Source organism: Galleria mellonella, unplaced genomic scaffold (genome assembly GCF_026898425.1).
Source record: "Galleria mellonella isolate WM207_F2 unplaced genomic scaffold, CSIRO_AGI_GalMel_v1 utg54, whole genome shotgun sequence".
In the NCBI taxonomy this organism is placed as follows: Eukaryota; Metazoa; Arthropoda; class Insecta; order Lepidoptera; family Pyralidae; genus Galleria; species Galleria mellonella.
Window position 1 is genome coordinate 537,732 of NW_026442114.1, and position 26,255 is coordinate 563,986.

The window sequence follows — 26,255 nt, forward strand, 5'->3', positions numbered from 1 at the left end:
AGCAAAACTCACTACTAAGGGAGACCTATGTTTAGTAGCGAACAGTTAACGTATAAAAGAAGTAGGTCAGTTAGCTCATCGTGACGAATTCAACAAGAATTAGCCACAATAGTTTCCAAGGAGAACTGCGTGGAGGTCAGTTTGATAGAGTATATTGCTAGCAATGGGGCTGTCAAAATCCATTACTAATAATCCCTTTCCCCCATGTATGCTAAGTTAGGATATATCCTACCTATGTACCAATTTTAATTAAGATCTGTTCAGTAGTTTTTGCGTGAAAGAAAGAAAGAAATAATTTATTGAAAGAATCATATCGTGAAAGAGTAACCATCAACCATCCATTCATCGATATGTTGCAGTCAAAACTCTTAACTAGTCAAAAGTACTATTGACTAGTAAAATCAGTTTAAAGTATTTCTGACTGAACAGGTTGGACAAAAGTGGTTTTGACTGAAAATGATTGGTTATTAGTATTTTTTACTGCAAATTTGCGGTTAGGTTAGGTTAGGTACTTTTAACTGATTTTGCTAGTCAATAGTACTTTTGACTGGTTAAGAGTTTCGACTATAACAGATATATTGTCATTGACATACATGTGTGTATGAGACGAGTCCATACATTCTTCTTTCAGAGTATTCGGTAGTTAATTATAAATCACACTGATTATAAATAAATAACATATTTTATTTAATAAATTAATTATCATCAGGAAATTCTTTTACGAACATTTCTAGCCACGGTTTTATTTCAATGTCTTATGAAAGTAAAAAAAAAAAAATGAAATATTAAAATATTGTGTTAGTGTGTCTGTCAGTTGATGCACCGGCAAAATTGCAAGTTGCGCGCCCCACATCTAAGCTAAGAGCTTCTGGCCACTTGACCGGACTATTATTATTTTACGGACACACGGTCGTACCAAATGGCGAACAAAGACAACGAACGTAAATAAGAAAAACAGAGTATTCTTTCTGCCTAACCTAAGGTATACTTTTTTGAGCATCAATATGTATTTTAGCTTAGTGCTTAATATGGGGTATAATTTTTTTCTAGATTTATCTTTCTGTTTGAATGAGATAATATTATAATTATGAAGATTGTGTTTCACAATAAAAACGACTCCAATTGTGATAAAATTAGTTATTTTTATATAAAAATTAAATTACTGAACCGATTTTGATAACTTTTCTATGTGATCAATCGGTAAATATTTCCTTTCAAATAGTGGATGAGATAACAATAAAAAAAATTTACTGCATTAATAACATTATCTTTTTGAAATTTGTATAAAGTAATCTTAGTAGAAAGGTAAATAGTATAAATATTTATGTTAGATTGTCATATTCTAATATTATAAAGTGGAAACGAAAAATTTTTTGGATGTCTGTTTATTTGTTTGTAATGAATATATTCAAAAATTACTCAACCGATTCTAAATTTTTTCACCTACAAAGCTTTTTCATCTACAGAAATCTAATATAGTGACATAGGCTATTATATAATTTTTCAAAATTCTATCTATGCGTGAGAAGCCGGAGCGGGCCACTAGTATTAAATAAAAACAAGTATTACATGCTTATAACACGTAACAGTTGTACTATTTGATACAAATTATATTCCTTATCTTATTGTTAAATATGCCTTCGTGTTACTGACCTATATTGTTTTATCATAAAGCTAGTACTGTATTGTATATTATTTAATTATTAATAATTTCTAATTATTTATAGTTTGCAAATATAACCATTATAATTACAATTATTGAATTTGCATAAAACAATAAGAGCTGTAATGAAATTTGTTGATAATAACATACAAACTCAATGGTTTCCAAAATTGGTAAGAATTATCCATAATTAATTCAAGAGATTACATTAAAGGAACGAGTAAACTCTTTGGAAAACGGAATAGTCACACGAGATCGTTCCCAGGGCAATATGAAAGTGAAAACTGCAATTTAATATTGCTGCGCGCTCTTTACGACCGTGTGTACGCGTTTATGCGAAAACGAGCATAATTTGCACACCGCAAATAGCACTTATTATTTTAAAGTGGCCACGTATTGTCTCTAAAGTTCTTTCTCTTCGCGCGGCGACAATTTGAACGGAATTGTCGACAAATCGACGGGCATATTTTGCAATTTCATTGATTAGAGTCGATTTTGGCAGCCATTTGTGGGAATTTGTACTTTCTATTGTCAGTTGTGTGAGTAATGAACTTTTTGCGACGAAAATTTGACATTGTCAAGAAGATGTACTTTAAAAGATTTTGTATGGAGAAATGTTTGTTTTAAAGTTTCAATTTCTTGTTTGAATTAAAGCACTTTTTTAAAATTGTTTTGAGGACTTAAATTATACATTAATAAATATGATCATTTATTGTTTAAATAATATTGTAGTTTTATACGAAAGTAAGTTTGTTTGTTTATTACATTTTGTCTTTTTTTTTTTATTTATTTGGTTCAAATCATTATCATCATATCAGCCTTTAATTGTCTACTACTGAACATAACTCTCCCTCTTGGGAGGTTTTGCCAGTAATTGCCAAGCTTGGCAGGCAGATTGGCAACCGCAGTTAGACTTTGGAGATGTTTTAAGAGGAATACTGCTGTCCATCCTTCGCTCTCACTTAGTCGCCTCTTACAACACCCACGGGACAGGTAGAGGTAACCCATTCTATGTCGGGACTGATATGGTGATATGGTTTAAATAATTGCCATAAACATTGTAATTGTGGCGGAGAAGGAAGGAAAAGGAAGGCTACTTTCTATTATAGATAATATATCTCAATTACACAGACGAAGTTGCGGGTATAAACTAGTCATAAATAATATTAATTTTATTAAGTAAAGAACTGTCTATACAATGTCTATGCGAAGTGACGCGGGCGCAGCATTAATGAACGTCACGTACAGTTATCTAAGCGCACGCGCCACTGTTTGTGTGTACGTACGCTGTACCGAATTGAGGATAAAAAACTTATTTACTGTTTATTCGCTTGACTCACCGATGCTTTTATTTTCTCATGGAATGAAATTATTTTCTGAATGCGAGCGTCAATCTTTATTTTGTTAATATTTGGTATAACGGTTGAAACTATATTTTAAAATAAGAACGTAAGTGTTCCACTGACAACAGTGAGGCTATTAAGTAATGAATGAATGAAGAACGTAAGTGACAAATAGAGTACAATGTACTTACTACTCCAATTCTACTCTAACAGGGTATAAAATATGATATACCAGTGCAAGAAAAGGTAATGTGGAAATAAAATAAACAATCTGTCAGGTCTGGTCAGCGTGGTAATAGTTTATTTAGGAATTTCCGCACTAAGTGTCGCAATTGGACCATTGTGCCTAAGAGTATGGTTAATCCAGCAATTCTAACCTGTTCCTAAAGGTTAAAAGGTGGCTTGGATTGTCATTAAAATTTTGGAAGTAACTTTGATGTAGATTTGGAAGTATATTTGATGAAGGTATTGATGGCCTTGCTGCTAACAATATGCCCTGTCAGGTGGTCATCTGCGCAGTTTCCCTTCCCTGGAAATCATCGTAATTGGTTTTTGGTGCATTTGTCATAACGGGCCAATAGGCCTGTTTTAATATTCACCTATCATCCTTCACTTGAGGTTAGAAGTATTGTTAGTAAAAGGGAATGTTAAGTTCCATTGCTAGCAATTTACGCTATCAAGTCGACTTCCACACGGTATCCCCTAGAAACCATAATAATTGATTCTTGTTGAATTCGCCCCAGTGGGTTAACTGACATGCATTCATCCTCACCTATCATCACTCACCGGTGCCCCACCAGCGTATACCGATAGTGAGGATGAAGAAACAATTCCATTATCATCCATTAAGATTATCCTTCACTGGTGCCCAGCTTATATTGACAGCACAGACGGGGATACCATTCTATTATCATTCAAAGAAAGATTATGCTTTAAGATTATTGGTACAAGAGTAGGTGTTTCTGTTGTAAATAGCAGGATGCAGTAATAAAACATATATGTATTAGAGATAAAAAATAATAAGTTTAGTGAAAAAATACGAGATATGACTTATAAAAATCTGACACGGAACAAACTTAAAAATTATAAATTGTTCTAAAAAACCTCAGTGTCAACAGCCAGTATTAAAACTCCAACAGTTTCTTGTGTTCCTTGGAGTATATGGCGAGTTATCCATTTTATCTAGATAAAATAAACGTTTGTTTAGGAAATAGTAGCCCGTTAAAAATATAATAGGATTATTATATTATTTTGTTATAATACTCATGTTTAGCATACTACAATAGTTTTACTAAAAATATTAAAAAAAAATTTAATGAGTAGTTTTGCTTAGATTTTTTTTATAGGTGGCGATTTGTTTATGGCTTTATGCATTGAATATTTTTCGTCAAACTTATATAGTGATTTTTTAAATTTCTAATTGTTAATAGCTAAAGATTCTATGCAAGTTTATGTGAATTAAAAAAAACATTTAGTCCTAATTTCTGTAATTGTGTAGGAGTACTTGTTAGTATAACAAGTAAAATTAATAAATAAATGATGATGCTGATAATTAAAATGCAAAAAAAAAACAAAAGAAACAGCTAAGTTTCTTGCCCGTTCTTTTTAGCTGAAATTATATAATGAACTAATAAGCGGTAGATTCATAAAAAATGAATTTATCTTTTATCATATTATTTGTGACTTATATCAATTATTATTCAAAATGCTTAAAAGTTTATATAATTTTTTTTATACAACTTTTAATGGCAAACAAGCTGACGGCCCACCTGATGGAAAGTGGTAACCGTCGCATATAGACGTGAGCAGTACCATGGACATAACAGAATATACTGTTTCGCCCATGGTATCTCTCCATATATTGCCATTTCTGAGGACTCAGGTTTTTATAATGAAAAATATTTTTATTTATTTATTTATTGTTGAATGTTGTCCGTTTGCAGGTTGTGTGTGTAGCGCATGCTGCACGTGCGGTGATGCGCCGCGAGCGCACGGGATCGACACATGCATGCCGCCCGCGCACCCGGTATGTATTTTATTTATTTATTTATATCTTTTATTTATTTATTTCAACAATTAAGTTTAACTATTTAACTGTGTAGTGTACATACATTTTTAAACTATCAATTACTTGCAATATAGTGTAATTTTGTGTTACTTTGCGTAATTTAATACGAAATGAGGATATCCGCAGAAGAACTAAAGTGACTGACCTATCGCGAAGGATAGGTAAGCTGAAGTGGCAATAGGCTGGTCACATAGCTTGACGAACCGATAACCGATGGGGAAGAAAGATTCTTGAGTGGCGACTCGTTGAGTGTAACTACTATTTAGACATTAGGAGACTTTTCCACACAGTTCCAGTGAAATTGACTAGAATTAGTGTCCTATTTGGACCATTTAACGGTTTTAGTGTTCTAACTACTTAAGGCTTTTGTATTAAATTATATAGATAGACCATCTCTATACAAATGTTTCGAGATAAGCGGGACAACTTTATCATACAATTTTGCGTAATAAACAATTAAGAGCGTTACTTTTAGAACTTCGATATTTATTTTGTTTAATAATTTTAACGCGTATAAACTCATTTAAATAAATAATTGTGTAAACATGGATATGTCTACATATACTATGTGCGTAAGTACGTATAACACTAATGAAAAAACGAGTCAGCTAATTTGACAATTAGCTGACAAAAAGTTGATCTTCTGAGTCTCGATGCTCTATCTATATAATCTAAGGCTTTTGTGCTAATTGATTATTTATTATTATATTTATATTATTATATATATTAGCGAACTAGCCTAATAATATGTAGCTAATCATTGCATCTTTATGAGAAACGTACAAATGCAAATACATACAATATGCTATTACTTTGAATACTCCATCGATGCTGCGGAATGATAAACAGTATTACATGGCTATGTGATCTCGGCTTAGAATAGGTCACCTCTTTCCTTCCCGTAGATATCGTAAGAGGTGACTAAAGGAACTTAATGGTAGAGGGATGGGCAGCAGCGTCCCTATTAAAGCATCTCTAAAAGCCAATCTGCTAACCCGCCTGTCAAGCGTGACAACTACTGGCAAAACCCCCCTTATTGGGGAGGCTATATTCAGCAGTGGACAGTCAAGAGATGATACAACATATAGCTTATGTTACTCGCTGGTAATGCGGCTTTATATAGATAAAACTAATTTTTAAAATCGATTAAATAGTTCTTTAGTTTGTCCATTACAAATAAATAATCAAATATTTTAAAAACAGTACTTAGTGCCCTTTTAATTTGGTCTCACTGTAATTCGATTTTTAAATAATCCGTTTGTTTTTTTATTAATGCTGTGTAATAGGTATATAAATTTATTATTGTTATTCTATTTTTAAAAATAAAAGGAAGCAACAGTAGCGAAGATAAAATACAAGTGCTTCAGTTTGTATTTGTGTTGTTAAATCTTCTTTTTCACGGTATAACGCTTCGAGTGTTTTCCTTATAAGATTTTAAAAGTATGCAGCTAATTTTTCTGTTTTTTTCTTTTGTTTTTATTTGTTTCATGGTTCGAAAGAATCTTAAGCTTTTAAGGATAAGAAATATTTGAGTTGTTTTAAAATGTAATGAGAATCCGCTATTGTTTTCTTTTTACCCGACTGCGGTGAAGTAAAAAAGAGAACCATGATTTTCACCGGTATGTTATGTATGTGGGTATGTATGCATGTACGTTAATCTATTCTCTTGTATCTTCTAAACTAATTAACTAACGCATTTTGATCGTCCGCTAGTAGTAGGATTTATACTATGTGCATTTTTATGTGCATATTGTGTTTATTTTACGATTATAAATAATAAGTTACATCATGTAATGTAAGTTTTTATGTTGTGTACAATTATAGATACTTGTATCTCTATTTTGAATATTTGAAGGAGTGTATATTACTCGTCAAACGATTTGTGGCTGATTGTAAATTCTTTTTTTTTTTTTTAACTTCTGGGAAATGCTTAATGCAGACCCATACACCTTGTGGGAGGTGAATGGGTACTGTGGGAATACCCCCGTAAGGTGGGGGTGTACCCACCAAAAACCAGACGATATACACTCGAGGTGCCATATGTCGGAGACATGGGTTCGCTTTCGCACTCACCACATCTAGATTGTAAATTCTAGGCTTACGTGTACGTAGAGTTAAAAAAGGAAAGTTCTTTATTTATCATACATACATACACTTATGATAAATAAAGGACTTTTCAAAACAAAACAAACTTATGACGTTTATTGAATACATTAATTATTATTAAGTGTAAATTTTTGATATAATCATCATCATCATCATTAACTGCTTAACTGCTGAACATAGGCCTTCTCCCATGAGGGGCGTTTTACCAGTAGTTGCTATATTTGGCAGTCGAGTTGGCAATCACAGTTAGGCTTTGGTGATGTTTTAAGAGGGACACTGCTGCACGTCTTCGACTAATAAGTTCTTTTAGTCGCCATTTACGATACCTACGGAAAACAAAGGGGTGGCCTATTCTAAGCCGAATACATAGCAATGTTTATCTTTTCGCAGCGTCGCTGGATTATTCAAAATAATGGCATATTGCACATATTTGCATATGTGCATTTCTCATATAGATGCAATGGTTATCATTAGATTAACAAAAACATAAAGTACCCTTAAGTTCTTTAGCTGATAAAAACGTCTCAAATTAACAGTATGGAGGGGGGAAAGGGATTGTTAGTAATGGAGACTGAGAATCTCATTGCTAGCAATATACCCAACCAAGTCGACCTCCTCGCGGTTCTCCCTGGAAACTATCATGGTTAATTCCTGATGAATTCATCATGATGGGCTAACTAGTCTGTTTTCTTTCTCATGTATCACCCTTCACTGGTGCTCTGCCAGTGTATCCCGTTAACGCAGGCGGGGTTACCATACCATTTTCACCCATAAAAAAAATTAACAGTATGGCAGTACATTGGAATAACTTAAGATTTTTTTTTAAAACAGATGCCCATCCTGTAGATGCAAGTAGATACTTGTATATTTTTTTTAATGGGTGATAATGGAATGGTTACTCTGTCTGCGGTAGTGGTATATACTAGCGGGGTACCAGTGAGAGATGATAGGCGAAGATGAAACAGGTTAGTTAGTTTGTCGTAATAAATTTTTCAAGAATGAACTAAAATAGTTCTAGGGCCAATCGCGTGTAGGTCGACCTGATAGGATATATTGCTAGCAACGGGGATGTTAGATCCCCATTACTAACAAACCACGACATGATGGTAGATAAACATACACAAAAAAAGAAAAAATATATATATATTTATAAATATATATATGTATAAAAAATATATAAAAGAACGGTAACGGATTATAGTCGTGAGATATATATATATATATATATATATATATATATATATATATATATATATATATATATATATGATCACTTCGAAAGATCTGAACAGTGTAGCTGTCAGTTTACTTTATGAGTTGAAGCCGCCGATGCAATATGCATGCACCCGCCGGCGGTTGTGGTCATGTTGGTAATATTTTTTACATAAATCTATCATTAATCAAGGAAGATAAAGTCAAATACTTTTTAAGTATTTTTTTATATTATTCTTACTATTTTAGGATTAATTGTTTTTTTTTACATAGTATATATATAACATTATGAGTCACGTATTAAAAACTAGTTTTTTTTATATGTGTCTTTCGAGATGGCATATCAAGATTTTAAATTACATTTTTAGGAACGCAACGAAAACCGAGTCTAATTCGGTCCAGTAGTTTTTACGTGACATTAGAACAAACATACATTTAGACAAAATTTCTATTAATGATTTGTTTTAGCTAATAAATAAATTAAATATTTCTTATGTACTACTTTTCCATGTACAAATATTCTGTACTTAAAATTTTAATAAATTACTAATATTTTTTAACGTTATCTTAAGGCAAAAATGAAAGAAAATTTGTTAGTTTGTTACCTCTTGGTGTTTTAACGGTGTTTTAAAATCGCAATGGAGAAAAAAAAGAGGCTGTTTTTTTATTTTACATATTCGATATATGCCGGTTAGATGGACAAAGTTGCAGTTAAAAATTAATACATTATAAAATATGGTAGTTACAGTAATTTCCTTTTCATGTGTCCCAATATTGGACGTTGTTGCAAGCACAATTACTGTTTCTAATTCTTCTAATCCATATGTTTTATTAATAGATGGTATACATCTTAGATTACATAAGAAACAATTATGGTAGGGTCGTAATTTATATGAGGGCTACATCAATACGCTAAGACGTAGCATTTGGAAAAAACATATTTAGTATCAGTTTGTTTAATTTTATATATTAACAGGAATTATTTTCATCTTTCATATTTTTTTATTCACAATATAAATATTTTTTTTAATGGTTGACAATTAAATGGTAACTCTGTTTACGCTAACGGTATAAGCTGGCGGGGCACCAGTGATGATAGGTGACATGAAAAGGCAGGTCAGTTAACCGACCGTGATGAATACGTCAGGAATTCAGCACGATGGTTTCCAGAGGGGACCACGTGGAGGTCGACCTGACCCTATATTGTTAGCAATGGAGTTGGCAGTTTACTAATAATCTCTTTTCCCCTATCTTTATTTATTAGGATTGGTAACTCGCATGTCACGACCCTTATATTATAGGTATTAAGGCACTTCTGTCTACCATCAATTGGGATGTTTGTTTTGCCACTTTAGTGGTATAAAAGAAAAACATTTCACTTTCACTTCATAATCGGGCAATTAACAGGTGACTACCAACAGACGTTGAGCAAATAAAAGAAATCAGTATTTATCCAAACAGCAATTAGCCAGTGCTCAATGGCGACATACTTAGCGAGATGCATTCAAAATGGCTTATTAATATTAATTAAGTGTTAATTAGCGCGCGCGAACGTGCCACTTGACTTTAAGCTGTATACTCACAAAATGTGTGTGAGTCTTTATTTGTTTACATTGTAAAAATTAATTAATTTTAATTTATTTATATGGAAATTATCAGCTTTCAATTATAACCGACTTAAAGAAAATATTTTTATATTAAATGTGATTTTTTCACATTATTACGTGTTTGATAAATACATTATTAATAGTTTTTTTTATACAACTTAGAATGGCAAACAAGCTGACGGCCCACCTGATGGAAAGTGGTAACCGTCGCCTATAGACATGAGCAGTACCATGGACATAACAGAGTATACTGTTTTACAAAACACAGCCATGCAAACACAACTGCTTCACAGTAGAAATACGAATGGGACAGAGGTACCCAAGCAATTGACTTTTGTACAAAGTCTCCCTCTGAAAATATCTAATGTAAAATGTATCTAATAATTGAGCGTTAATTAGCACGCGCGAATGTGCTATTTGACTTCAAGCTATATTTATGCTATTCTTATTTTATTTGAAAGGATATACATGCAAGTTAGTTTCATAGAAATTTTATGAAAATCGATTTAGTAGTTTGGTTTTTAAATCAAATAACTAGTTTTATTTTAATTGTAATCTTTATTATATTATTAAATTCTTTGTTGCATCCTAAGTATAAAAATATAAGCATAATATGAGATATTGTATTTTGTTGAATGTTCAGTCCTGTTTGAAAATATATTTATTAATTTACATCCTTTCTATATCAACATACATAATACTATTTTTGAAAATAATGATTCAATTTATTCTGTTATAATTTATGATTGTGATCCACAAATAAAAATTGACTTCGACTGTGGCAAAATCAGTTTTTTTTTTTTTATTTAAAACCATGTAAACTACAGAACCGATGTTGACAATATATCTATGGGACCAATATGTAAGTATGTACTTTCAGAATAAAAAAGAATTTTCATAAAACAAAAAAAGAAAAACAATACTAAAAAAAATCATAGAACATAAAAATCAAGACATAAAAGCTTTTTAAAGTCGATTGAAAAAATAGCCAATACAAACTAATATGGAATCGACATAGAAATAAACGTTATTGAAAGCAAATAGATTGATCATAATCGATTTAAAATTAGCGAAGCATTATAGTGTAATATACACACAAATTGCCGTGTAATCCTGGCATAGAATAGGCCACCCCTTCCTTTCCCTTGGATGTCGCATGAGGCGACTAAGAGAAGGCGAGAAATGGGCAGCAGCGTCCCTCTTGAAGCGTCTCCGAAGCTTAAGTGCGGTTGCTAATCCATCTGCTAAGCGTGGTAACTATTGACAAAACTAGAGGCTGATATGATGATGATGATGATGTACACACAAAACTATTTGTGAACCTTTTCCTTTTTAAAGTGATATAAAATTGGCAAAGTCACTGTGAATGAGTACCATTAATTCGCTTTACACAATTGTGTCAATGTGTCACAAAATATAAATATTTACACTAAAATGCAAACAGTGAAAGTGTGTTTCATTAATAATAGTGACGTATAAAGACATAAAAGCTTTTTAAATTAGTACCATTGTAATGGTATGATTCATTGTTTGTTTTTGCCTTTCGATGCCTTAACAGCTTTACTAATTATCATGAAAGTATACTGACAGTATTTGGAATTAAGAAGAACATAGGTTACTTTGATCCCGGACAATAAACATGATGCCGGTTTCGCGAACAAAGTCGCAGTTAAAAGTTAGTATAATCATTATATCAGCCGTTAACTGTCCACTGCTAAACAGAGAACCTCCCCCTATTGGGAAGTTTTTGTCAATAGTTGCTACGTTTGGCAACCGCACTTAGGCTTTCTGCTGACTATTCCACTACCATAAAGATCCCTTAGTCGCCTCTTACGACACATATGTGAAAGGAAGGGCGGCTTATTTTATGCCGGTTAAAACTAGTCTAATATATAAAATTCTCGTGTCACAGTGTTTGTTACCAAATTCCTCCGAAACGGATTTACCGATTTCCATGAAATTTTGTGTGCATATTGGGTAGGTCTGAGAATCGGCCAACACATATTTTTTATACCCCTCAATGAAAAGGGTGACCCACCCCATATATTAAAAAAAAAAAAACTATTTTCTAGAAATAATGTATACGGCAAAACAACGTTTGCAGGGTCAGCTAGTATAATATGAAAGAGTAATATGTGCGAGTGTTAAAAAAACATATCACTTTTCGCATGTTAGTAATTATTCAACTATGTCGTAATTATCGTAAAAAATAATAACGGAACGCACTAACATGATACGTGTCGTGATACTTATTGGGGCAGTATTAACGCGACTGGCTCAGATGGACAGTTCGAGAATGTCATGTAATATGTAGGTACTTACGGTTACCACGTGAATGAATTCGGTAACAGATATGTATATAGTGAAGTGACAGCATTGAATATCACGTTCCAATATTTAATGCTGTTACTTCACTATATTAGCTGTTCTTTTTATAATATTTGATATAATTTGCAATGTATGTTTGTTAATTTCGTTTGTTTAGATCTAATCTTGTAGGCTCAATTTGAACTACTTTTTGAGTCTAAATTATCTGAAATTTTGCATACACTTTTAATATTAGTGACTATACGACATATGTAATTATTATTTAAAATTATTTATTATTATTATTATGCAATTCTTAAAAATGGCCGCCACGAATATGTAATGTATATTCTGTCAGTCCTGTTAATATGGTTACCAAATGAATACAAATGCTTGTTTAAAAAAAATGTTTTAAACAGACTTGTTATTAGTTGTCATAATGTTACGCGTCGTACTTATTAAGGTAGAATAAACGTGACAGGTTCAGATAGACAGTTTGAGAATGTCATGTAATATGTAGGTACTTACGGTTACCATGAGAATGAATTCGGTAACAGATATGTATATAGTGACGTGACAGCATTAAATATTATGTTTCGATATTTTGTTGTTATTTTTGTAGTGATATAGACATTTTTACAAAAATAATTTTATAATTGTTATTTTTATTTGTAATAATTATATGTAGATACATATAATTATTACAAATTGTACATATATATCAATGTATAGATATAAATTAGTTAGATCTAAATAGTCGGTAAGCAGTGATATAGTTTACAGTAATAGTAATAAAGTTATGGGATTTCATAATTAATATATTAGTACAAAACAAGCAAGTTGTCTCTCTTCATGAGAGCAAGCAAGTGTAAAATCAGATAAACTATAATTTATTTGACTAAATAATAAGTATTATTGCTAATCGACTGATCTTCAACTTAGGCTACCCTCCTGTATTATGATAAAATATATAACTTAAAATTTACTATCTGTGGTTGCGACTTTGAATGCTCGGAACCTGTTCAATTTATTTCTACGATTTTGGAATCTAATTTAAAATTACTGAGAGAATAAATATGTGCTACAGCACAAAAATCGTTGAAAATATTAATATAATAAATACAAAAGTTGGTAATGATTCGTGTTTGTTACTTACTAACGGATTTATATAAGATTTGGTACATGGGTAAGTTATATTCCAACTTAACACATAGGATACTTTGTGTACTGATTAACGCGGGCGAAGTCACGAGATATAGCTAGTAATTAATATTTTTAAAATATTTAACGTCATCTACTCTAAATCTGCAAGATATTTATTTACCTTTAATATAATGATATTATCAATGGATAAGGGGGCGGAATAAATAATTAGAAAATTATTCAATATCTATAAAGTTGGTATTGCGTTCCGTTTCACAAACGATATCTGCCGACGATCTCGATTTAATTACGTTTCGTGCCAAGTTCAGTGTCTTCACTATCATTAATGTCACAGTCGGTTAAATCATTTCGACGGTGATTAACCGTCTATTGATAAGTCGGTGGTTTAATCAAAGCTAATTAATATTGAAAAGGTGAGAGATATTAAAGCCAGAGCTCACTGATAGTTTATACTTACACGTGCTTATGCTACATGTAATAGATATAAGACGCGGGATTTTTTCCGTCAAAGATATTAAGGTAACATTTTGTGGGTTTATTCCAAGTACTTTTAGTGTGTATATGTTTTTTTTAATGGGTGATGATACAATGGTAACTCTGCTTAAGCTAACTATACGAGGTTTGTCCGGAAAGTACGTATAAAAGTTTTTTAAAAATTTTATTTTATAATTATTCAGGTAAATCAATTTTATCCCCTTCAAAGTACTCCCCCTGTGACATAATGCACTTGTGCCAAAGCCGTTTCCACTGTGAGAAGGCTCCTTGATCTCATTTATGTCCCCCAAATGCCGCCCCCGAAGTACCAATTTGGTTTTTGGGAACAAGAAGAAGTCACACGGGGCCAAATCCGGCGAATAGGGGGTGTTCGGTCACCGTAATGGAATTTTTACTCAAAAACTCACGGACAACAAGAGAGGTGTGGGCAGGGGCATTGTCGTGGTGAAGAATCCAACGCCCCTCTCGCGCCAATTCTGGACGAACTCGTGCCACACGAGCTTTGAGGCGTCTGAGCACATCGACGTAGAATTTTCCATCAACTGTCTGGCCTGGAGGGACGAATTCTTGATGGACAATCCCCCGAACATCGAAAAAAACAATCAACATTGTCTTGACATTTGAGCGGGATTTTCTTGATTTTTTTGTTCGTGGTTCCCCGGATGTCTTCCACTCTTTGCTTTCACGGCCATTCTTGCCGAGTTTCGAGAGAAACTTGATTACGACGCGCTGCTCTTCAACGGAAGCGGGCTCCATGCCGACGGGGTTTCGTTAAGAGGTAACTTCACAGATGGCGTGACAAGCCAGTTCGCACCGCACGGCGGTCAGACCAGAACTGAAGCATTGTTAGGGACATAAGGAAGGGGTCCTGCGCTTACCTGGCCTCCCCACTCCTCTTTCTCGCATTCCAGAACACTTTTATACGAACTTTCCGGACAGACCTCGTACACTGGCGGGGCTCCAGTGAGGGATGACAGGTGAAGATGAAAAGATAGGTCAGTTAGCCCATCATGATGAATACACTTGAAATTCAGCACAATGGTTTTCAGGGGAACCACGTGGAGGTCGACCTGGTTGTGAAATACTGCTGCTGGGATTTGGTCCTATACTTTGATTGTACGTGGAAAAAAATGCCTAGAGAAACGCATGGTGGACAATCGCCAATCATTTATGATGAAAGCTCGTGGCAGATTGTATTATGATGACATTTAGCAGCTATTATTAATCCGAAACAATTCCTCTGAACACTCCTCATGATATATTATCATCATCATTATTTTAGCCACTAACTGTTCACTGCTGAACGTAAGCCTCCCAATATTGGGGGGTTTTACCAGTAGTTGTCTCGCTTGGTAAACAGGTTGGCAGCCACAGTTAGGTTTTTGGTGATGTTTTAAGGGGGACACTGCTGCCCATCCTTCGACCGTTAAATCCCCTTACTCGCCACTTATAACACCCGTGGGAAAGGAAGAGGTGACCCATTCTATGCCGGGACCACACGCCATGATATATGCTTGTACTTGTTTATAATTATTTGTAGATAAATTAAGAACTTTCGCTTTTTAGAAGTCCAAACATTATGTCCATACAACTTCGTTCCTGCTGTGATGCAAAAGATATATTTACTAAAATTATTACCTGTCTCTATTATAGGTATGTCAATAAAACTATTAATGTGTTATAAATTATGATGTTTATATTCATTTCATTATTTAAGATACAGCCATAAAATAAAATTACCTTTTATGAGTACTAAATTAAATAACTATAAACATTTCTTCAATACTTTATGTTTAGTTATTTCTTTTTTAATAATGAATGAATGAATGAATGAATGGTTTATTTTCTCTTCACAAAAGGTAGAATAAAGTGACAACTTGAGGTACAATTTGATATGAAGACCAATTTTGTGAGAGACTGGTGCTTGCGGTAGGTTTTGAAGAACCTGTGTTACAAGTCACCAGTGCCCCATCTCCATGGACTACACAATTACAAGGCAACCAATTAGTGTTATAATACACAGATAACAATAATAAGATATAAAGTGCAAGAATAAACTTAACATTAAAACTTATTTCTAGTATATAACTTAGGCAAAGTTAATTACAAAATTAATTCGTAATGTTATTAAAAATAAACTAAAGTAGTTACATTATTTTTAATAACATGATTAATATAAATAAATTAGTTATTTTGAAACAGTCTGGAGGAATTTTTAGACACGTGGAACTGTTCATTATGATTTTATGGGAATTTTTTAGTTCTCATTTATCTGTACTTATATTATAAATTCTGTCTATATGGTCCTGGAAAAGAACAGGCCACTTCTTCCTTTCCTGTGATTGTCGTAACAGACGACTAAAAAAATTTTATGATCTCTCTTTTAAAACATCTCTAAAAGCCTAACTGAGGTTGCCAACCCGTCTGCCAAGCGTGGCAACTACTGACAAACCTTTCCTTATGGGGAAGACATGTTCAGCAGTAGATAGTTAAGAGCTGAAAGAAAAAAACGATAAATGAATAAAATATTATAAATGTGAAAGTGAGTTTTTTTGCCTGTTACATTATAGCGTCTTAACAGCCTAACCAGTCACTATGAAATTTGGTATATATACACTATACAGGATAAAGAAAGATATACGCTACTTTTATCTGGATCAGTAAATATATCCCGATCACATAGAAGCTCGTGCAAAGCTTCATATTTCCACGTTTAGCAATTTTGTCTGTATATTCTTCATTCCAATAAATTTCCTCGAGATGTCGGTAAGTTAGTCTCCTGTCATGTTGGATTCAAGTGTTATTCATCACAACAACAACTACAAGTAATTAATGCTCCTTTCCACTCAGGATTTGGTGGAAGAGAACTCTTACAGTATTAAGCTCGCCCGTTGTACATCTTTATTCAAAATAAATTATAACAACTTATTTTTTGTGTACAATAAAGTATAAATAAATAAATATTTCTTTACTTTTATATAGATTTAATCTCAAAAATAGAAAGGAGGTCTGAGAGTTAAATAAAACTAGCATAAGCACATGTTACTAGCTTCACAAGAAATTTTCCTGAATATCTCGTTTGACGGAACATGGATCAGCAACCTGATATGCCAGCTCTTCTCGTCAGGCCGTCCGTTGGCTTGTTGGCCTTTCTGTATTAAAAAAAGAAAGAGATGGAACTGAATCAACTGATTTTAGATTGGAACGCGTTGGCCGTTTTGATTCGTCGGCGAATCAGCGAAAAACCCAATTTGTGTTTTTTAACGCTTTAACGAATTTGGGATTATCGCTGATGCTCGCTTGGTTTACATAACTCAATTATTATAAGTATAGTGGTATTTTTTTCGAGAAAAAAAATCATTTTCTTTATTGAATTAATTAGTAAATATTCTATTAAAAAAGTTAATAAAATCACAAATTAAAAAAATATAAAATATATATCTAAAAAATAAAAAAAAAAATAATCAAAATAATACCATTATCTTTCGAAGACGGTTTAAACGAGCGATCTCAAAAGACAAACTGTTATTCTCTCAAATGCGGTACTGTTAAAACTTAAGCTTAGTTCACCGATGAAAGTTATTACTTCATAATAGCAAGCAATTATTTTCAACTGGTTCCCTTAATGACGCTGTTACATTAATAGCTACGCTAAAATAGCCCTAATAAAAAGTGAAAACGAGCTTTGAACGTGTGGGGTTTATGCATGTAAAACAAAATACGCCTGATTGTGCCAGGTCTGTGCAGACGGGCGACTAGTCGTATGAATAGATTTCTTTATCTAAGTATTAGTGTCCTATGTCCTATTATTATTATTAATAGAAATGTTTGTAAAATATTTGGACATTTATTTTCATCCACTACTATATATTCCCGCGTCACTTCTTGCCAAGTATTGTAAAAATATGGATCAAATTACCAACAGCGGTATTTCCTAATAAATACAACACGGGGACCTTTAAGAAGAGAATTTAGATATTTTTTTTAAGGGCGGCAAAGGATACCAATGGTATCCTTTCTGGTGTCTTCAGTGTAACTGTATGGACTGCGGTAATCGCTTGCCATCAGAATCGCATGCTTGTTTGTCACCCTTTGTCATAAAAATATTTATTACTTAAATTGCACGGATTTATGCAAAATTAAAAAATAGTGATTCTCAATCACTATTCACTCAAGAACTATGTGTAAATACTTCTTGAGTGATCCCAATTTTTATGACGATTAGTTGAGCCGTTGAGGTGCTAGGAGTTACCAATTAACAAACACACTTAGTGTGACTATAAAGAGACTTGACCTAATATATTGACAGATCTGTTAATATATCACAGCTTATATTTTTGGGACTAGAAAAGGCTTTTTCAGGCAATTTTTTCATTTTTTCTCTTTATTATTTTCAAGAATCTTCTTGGCATTTCAACTTATATTTGGGGTCGGCAACGCGTACGTGACACTCCTAGTATTGCAGGCGTCTATAGGCTACAGTGATTGTTTACCATCAGACGGGCTGTAAGCATGTTTGCCATCTTTGTGGTATAAGAAAAAAATAATAGTCGAATTGGTCTAGCCATTTCCGAATTTTGTGCTTAGCACCACATTAATTTTTATTCACGTAGATAAAATGTTAATCTATCGTGTTTATTGCAGATTTTATGTTGTGATACTATTTACTTTCAAAAGTATAATTGGATATTTTTTAATTTTATAACCTTATATGTCTTATAAGTCTACGAGAATAGCAGTGAAAGTGAGGCTTTTTTCCAGAAAAAGCATTTCTCTTACAACCAGTTACGTATAGAATTAACAATGAGCCTATTAATTGTCGATGGTAGAACAGCTGCGATTGTGGCGTCACAACGGAATGTTTAATTAGGTACTTAAAATTAAAATAAAAATGTTTATAAATATTATATAAAATTCTATGTCGTGTAGGCCCGGCATAGAATAGACCACACATTCCGTTTCTGCGAGTGTCATAAGAGGTGACTAAGGGAAATTAGCGGTCGAGAGTTAGGTAACAGCGTCCTTTTAAAATATCACTAATTTTTAACTGCGGTTGCCACCCCTCCTGTCGTGAGTTGGTAAGACTCAAAATAGATGGAAACCTGTGTTCAATAGTGGACAGTTTATACTATAAAAAGTTTTTGAGTTTGATTCCTGTTTAGTTTAATATGAAATAATATTGTTAATATAATAAATGCGAAAATTCATAACCATGGATGTTTGTTACTTTTTCATTTAAAAAGTACTGTATGGATTTGAATGAAATTTTAAACACTGCTGGGTTATATCCTAACTTAGTACATAGGATACTTTAAGAATTTATTCACGCGGGCAAAGTCGTGGGATACAGCTAGTGTAAATAAAATAATTATAATTTGATGGGTATCTGATAATAGATAAATACGATAGATAATATTTGATAATTAATAATATTTATAATTGTCAAGATACAGTCAAACATTGTTAGTATTTTGTTAAAAAATTTTGAGAAAATAATTTCTAAAATCGATTTTCGAGTTAATTATGATAATTTAACTCGTTATCATAATAATTTTAGCTATTATCCGCTCACTGCTGAACAAGGGCCTCTCCTATAGACTGCCATAAAGAATAGGTCTGAATAACCTACATCTTTTATAGGATAGGATCAACTCCGACCAAATCAGTGCATAGGATATCCTATCCTATGTACTGATTTGGTCGGAGTTGGATTATTCCTAGCTTAATTTAAAATAGTCGCCCGTTTGCAAAATACCGTAATTACAAAAAGCAATTATTTTCTACTACGACTAAAATACGAGTGAAAGTGAAAAAAAAGTGAATTCTTTTTTGGAAAAAGCATTTGTGTAACAGTCACCCGTTATGCAATTAAGTAACTAGCAATAAATCGATAAATTTCGTGCAACAGTTGAGATCACGAATTTACAACTGAATATGTATTTATATATTTTTTTATTATTTCAGCCGTTAACTGTCCACTGATGTACATAAGCTTTCCCCATAAGAGGAGTTTTGCCAGTAGTTGCCACGCTTGGCAGGTGGGTTAGCAACTGCAGTTAGGCTTTTAGAGATGTTTTGTCGCTGCTGCCCATTTCTCGTTCTTCCTTAGTCGCCTCTTACGACTCCCACGGGAATGGAAGGGGTGGCCCATTCTATGCCGGGGTACAGACGGCGAATTTATATATATATATATATATATATATATATATATTATTTTAAATTAAAACAAAACACGTAAATTATCGTAGTTCATCTCTGATTTATTTTAAAATATAATTAAAATTATATATAAATAAATTAAATAAATAAAAAAAATTCTAACATAATTATTGCATAACTAGTAACACGTCCCGGCTTTGCATTTTTTTTTATAAAATACAGCTTACGTTACTCGGTGATAATGTACTTTTTATAAGCGAAAGAATTTTAAAAATCGAATCGTTTTTCTATAGTTCAGATTTATGGGTAGGCAATAGATATTGTAGATAACAATTGACATTTAAGTTAAAACCAAGACAAAACTGACATGTGGAGTATAATACCTACCTAAAGATCATTGACTAGTTTATTTATGAAATTGATTGCAAAGATGTTTACAAAAACTGTATTGTTTAAAGTTTCGTAAGTACACATTATATTAAAATGTAAGCATATTCCGATAAACTTTGGTTTATTTTCGATCGACTTAAAAAGAAGGTTGTATTTTTTTATATATTTGTTCCATCATAATTCCATCAGTTGTAAACCGATTTCAATTTTTTTTTAATATAGTTTAGTTCTTAAATCAAAATAACAGGATTTACCACAATTGAAGTCAGTTTTTTTTGTGTAACACAATCTTTAATTATAGACTAGAATATTCGACTAGTATCGAGACCATCCGGGACCTTAACCCTCGCACTTGCGTCACGTCTGCTTATGACTAAGGGTCTCAAATAATTCCAAAACTAGTCGAGCATATTCGACTAACTTACGCGTAAATAAATCCGTATATTATTACATTAAAATAAATAGAAACATATATATTGTAAACATGTTTAGCATACTTTGTTTATTTCTAAATTGATTCATCCTAAAAAGTCGCCCGTTTGTAAAATTCCGTAATTACAAAAACCAATTATTTTCTATTAGAACACGAGTGAAAGTGAAAAGAGTTTTTTTCGGAAAAAGCATTTCTGTAACAGTCACCCGTTACGCAATTAAGCAACGCTTAGAATTAGCAATGAGTCGATTAATTTAGTGGAACATTCGAGATCGTGACTTCACTCCAAAATGGCGGTCATAAGTTTTTGCGGACAATTACGTGACTTGCCATTGCAGTGAAATTAAAAGTGTTAATTTGACGTAATGAATAAATTAGGGCTGCTTATCAATTTGTCGCGCCATGTCGCTCGGGCTGTCGATGGTAAAACTTGTTTACGGGACTTATGAAGGTGTCAACTTGAGCGCGTATTGTTGTAGTTACTTATATCTTTGTTATTTTATTTTTATTAAATACGCACGGGTAGATAGAATTTTCGCAAATAATATTTAGCCTAAATTATTTGTAGATTATGTAGTAGTGTAATCTTTTCTACTATTTTTTTTTTTGTATTTGTAATAAGTTTACTAATGTATTTTTTTAAGGAAACAATATAGAGGATCTATCTATCTTCCTGCAGGTAAAAGAATTTTTAAAATTGGTTGAGTAATTTTTTAATTTATCAATTACAAATAATAAGTCAAATTTTTTCACTTTCTTCTTTCAACATTGTTCGTGTGATAGTTATATTGATTGAACCGAATTAAAAGTAGCCTATGTCATTCTCCATATAATTTATTTATTTATTTATATAATCCAAATATTTTATTGATTTATTTATATAATTTATATGTTAAATTTAATAATGATTGAATAGGCCGTTGAAATGTTAAGAGGTGTCTTTTTCATAATGGCTTAGAAATAAATAGTAATTTCTCGTGAGCTATCGGTATGCGCTTGTGGGATTCTCCTAAATGATTATAAGTTAGGATGAGAGCAGGTCAGTTAGCCCATCGTGAAGAATTCCATAAGAACCACTTGAGTTTCCAGGGGGAAAGTGTGGAGGTCTGTCCCTTTCAAATTTCTACCGTACTGTGCTTGCATCGCTGTGTTTCGATTTGAAGTGTGGGATATGGCAGTGACTCGCAGTGACAGCGTGGCACCTACTGGCGTAGTTCTGATATTTTACTGTACTTAAAGGTCTTTTTTATTTACCATAGTATGGCAAACAAGCTGATAGACCTGATGGAAAGTGCTAACCTTGGCCTATAGACATGAGCAGTACCATGGACATAATAGAGTATGCTGTTTTGTCCATGATACCCCGTTACAGGAATTACACCTGAGGACTCAGGTGTAATTCCTGTGTACCCTGTAAATTTACTGCCATATTCCACTCTTGAAACCGAAACAGCCACGCAGACACAATTACTTCACGGTTGAAATATAAATGAGACAGACGATATATGAGTTATAGGCTCCTTTTCATACTGGCCAATTCAATTAACACTAAAATACAATAAAAGATGTATATTTGTTACTCTTTTACACAAAAACTACTGAAACATGTGGTACAGGAATAGATTATAGATAGATAGATACGAGTAGATACTCTTTATTATTTCCTCCAAAAGATTACAATAGTAAACTTATTATAAATATAAACAATTATAAGAAATAATTACAATGAGAAAACAATGGGCGACCTTATCACTTAAAGCGATCTCTTCCAGGCAATCTTTGAATGGAGAGTAGTTATATCCTAACTTAGTACATAGACACTTCATATACTAACTAGCTTTTATTCGCGATTTCATCCGCGTGACCGGGATATATTTACTGACCCGGATAAAAGTAGAATATACCTTCTCTATCCCATATAGTACCAAATTTTATAGTGATTTGTTAAGCAGTTAAGACGCTATAAGGTAACAAACAAACTCATTTCCACATTTATATGCAAATGTTAATGTATCTAAATTTATTAGGGGATCCAATAAACCCGAGTGAATTGTACGGTTAAACAAATTTATCGATTCGCATCACTAAATGTATCGATATTTTTCCCACAGTTTCGTTTTATAGCACGATTCCGAAGATAAAATATAAAGTTTCGTTCTGTTACTTATCGGGTGTTCACTATAAAACACGAAGTTACGTACTCTTATATCGAGCGTGTACTCGTATATGGTAGACACCGTGGAACCGGTCCGTCTGCTCTTCACACCGATACTAACTCGCAATATCTTAATCGATAAAAACTTCACGGTATCGATTTATTTTTTAGTATATTATAAAATCTATTTTATTTATTTATAAGCTTTTGTACATTCATTTTTAATATAGATTATAAAGAAAATGTACACAGGCGAACTTATTCCTTAAAGAGATTTCTTCCAGTCAACTTTGAGATACAAAATAATATGCTAAATAATAAATTACATTATTTTATTACATTATTAGCTATATAATCATATATATATATATATATATATATATATATATATATATATATATATATATATATATATATATATATATATATATATATATATATATATATATATATATATATATATATATATATATATATATATATATATATATATATATATATATATATATATATATATATATATATATATATATATATATATATATATATATATATATATATATATATGATTATATAGCTAATAATGTAATAAAATAATGTAATTTATTATTTACCATATTATTTTGTATCTCAAAGTTGACTGAAGTATATGAGCTTGAACATAACTGAATGGAGTGTCCAGTACTAAAAAACGTAAATATAACTACAAAAGTCTGAACTTTTAGATCAATAGCGTATAGGTATATAGTATTTTTCTATGAATGCTTCACCAAAGGTAGACCAATTTTTTTACATTAGTGTACAGTATTTCTACATTTGCATCATAAATCATACGTAAATTTATACGTTTTGTCATTATTATAATTAAGTATTACTTGTAATACTGAAACGTAGATCGTTTTTATTTTCTTAAAAAAAAGAAACGCATTAGTTACCAGTTGAAATTTTTTATATTAGACGCTCTATTTATAATAAATAAATGATCTAGATCTAAATTGAGGAAGCCTTAATCCATTCTATACCTACTTATAGAAAGCAGGCCCATTGTCTAATGGTATTTTCATTGCATTCTCTCCGGTGTCGGCTATTATCACCCAATTTCCTGGGTGGCAGGCATAATGGAAATTGCTAAAGAAAGAATTATAAGAAAAAAAAAAACGGTCACGTCCGAGCTCAGTTTCTCGTAATAAGTTCCGTAGTGCGAGCAAAAAAAGTCGAGCGCGCGCGGTTATCTTTTTATAAAATAAAGGGACATAAAATATTCTCTGCGCTTACAAAATATTTTAGTACTTTTAGATATACAATTTCGAATATAATAATTTGAGTATAATTTTTAAAGGTTTAAATTGTTATATATATATTTTTAAAAATATGTATAAAACATCAATGAGAATGTCACTGTAATTTCAGTTTTAAATGTATTTAATAATTACAGTTTTAATTGTATTTAATAACTTCCGGGAAAGATGCAGAAAGCGGTGCTCTTAGATTCTGCCCGCATTGTACGCCGGTTTCTCTCCCTGGGGCCGTGAACACCGGCCAACTGTGCCGGGGGTTAGTTGCCATCTCCTCTCCTTAAGAGGGGAGATGAGAATTTTGTAAAATTTAAAAAATAATAATATAATCAATTATGTTTTGTGGTCCCTGCATAGAATGAACCAACTTTTTCTTTCCTGTGGGCGTAGTAATAGGCGATTAAGGAACATAATGATCGAAAGATGGGCAGTATTGTTCCTCTTACAAGCCTAACTGCAGCTGCTAATCGTGGAAACTACTGGCAGCACCCTCCTTAATGGGGGAGGCCTATGTTCAACAGTGAACAGTTAACGGCTGATATGATTACGATAAATAAGTTATAGAGTAGTGACCGCGTATAGAGAGGTACAGTGCGGTCGACTCCGTACAAGATGAAGGGATGACCTTAAAAGTGTTACAGGGATTCGATAGTAGCCGATGACGCGGGATTGTACTTTATGGTGAAAAATAAGCAAGACCTATGTTTCTTAATGGACTATGAATAAATAAATATAATACATGATGATAATGACCGAGTTGAATGTATCAAATCCTATGTGCGACAAAATAAAATAATTATTAAATATATACTTAAAAAAAGGTAAAATAAATTAATTTTATTTTATCTTTTACATCTGTCAAATATAATCAAATTACAAAACTAAGAATAAACATAATGAGTTGCAAAAAGAATTTTATCGAAATCAGTTTAGAATTGCCAATCCTATCGCTTAACATACAAATATAAATAGCTTTATTTTGTTTGAAAAATGGTATAAAGGATGGTATATAATATTTAAATATTGTTCACATTTTTCACCAGAATCTGGCGTACAAAATTTATTTAATTGTGCTATTATACTATGCTAATACTATTTTACTTAAATCGTCATATTATATAAATGTCAATATATTTACGTATTAATAATAAATTATAGAGGTTACAAATTACAATCATTTTACAAATTATAATAGACAAGGTATACAAAAAAAGAAAATTAATTTGAATTCGGAATTTAAAATCTTTTACTTTATAAACGCCAGCATAGGCTATATACCTTATCTTATTGATATTATATATATATTATTGTTATGTTATTGTTATATGGCTATACAATAACCAACTCTTTTTTATTATTATAATTATAAAAGAATATAGCAATATCTATGTATTTTAGTTACTATATATATACTGATCCAATAACGAATGTGTTAAAAGTTTTATTGTCCAAAAAATAAAATTGGACAACAGACTTACCAGAGGGAGACTTTGTACAAAAGTCGATTGCTTGGGTACCTCTGTCCCATTCGTGTTTCAACCGTGAAGCAGTTGTATTTGCATGGCTGTGTTTCGGTTTGAGGGGTGGGATATGGCGTGAATTTACTGGGCACAGAGGAATAACACATGAGTCCTCAGGAATGGCAACGCATGGGGGGTATCATGGGTGAAACAGTATACTCTGTTATGTCCATAGTACTGCTCATATCTATAGGCGACGGTTGCAACTTTCCATCAGGTGGGCCGTCAGCTTGTTTGCCATTCTAAATTGTATAAAAAAAAACAGCGAGTAATCATTATCATCTTTATTATCATCTTAGCCATTCTTTGTCCACTGCTGAATATAGACTTCCACCATA

The 26,255-nt window shown here is 32.3% G+C and overlaps 1 protein-coding gene across 2 annotated transcripts in view; it reads left to right on the forward strand.

The window, feature by feature from the left end:
- Window positions 1-26,255, forward strand: part of LOC113516602 (serine proteinase stubble) — a 162,891-nt gene that overhangs the window by 17,349 nt on the left and 119,287 nt on the right. For both annotated transcript variants that reach the window (XM_052898881.1, XM_052898882.1), the window contains exon 2: window positions 4,950-5,032. In XM_052898881.1, the coding sequence (XP_052754841.1) occupies window positions 5,011-5,032 (22 nt within the window). In that variant the 5' untranslated portion in view covers window positions 4,950-5,010. The remainder of the gene's footprint in view (window positions 1-4,949; window positions 5,033-26,255) is intronic.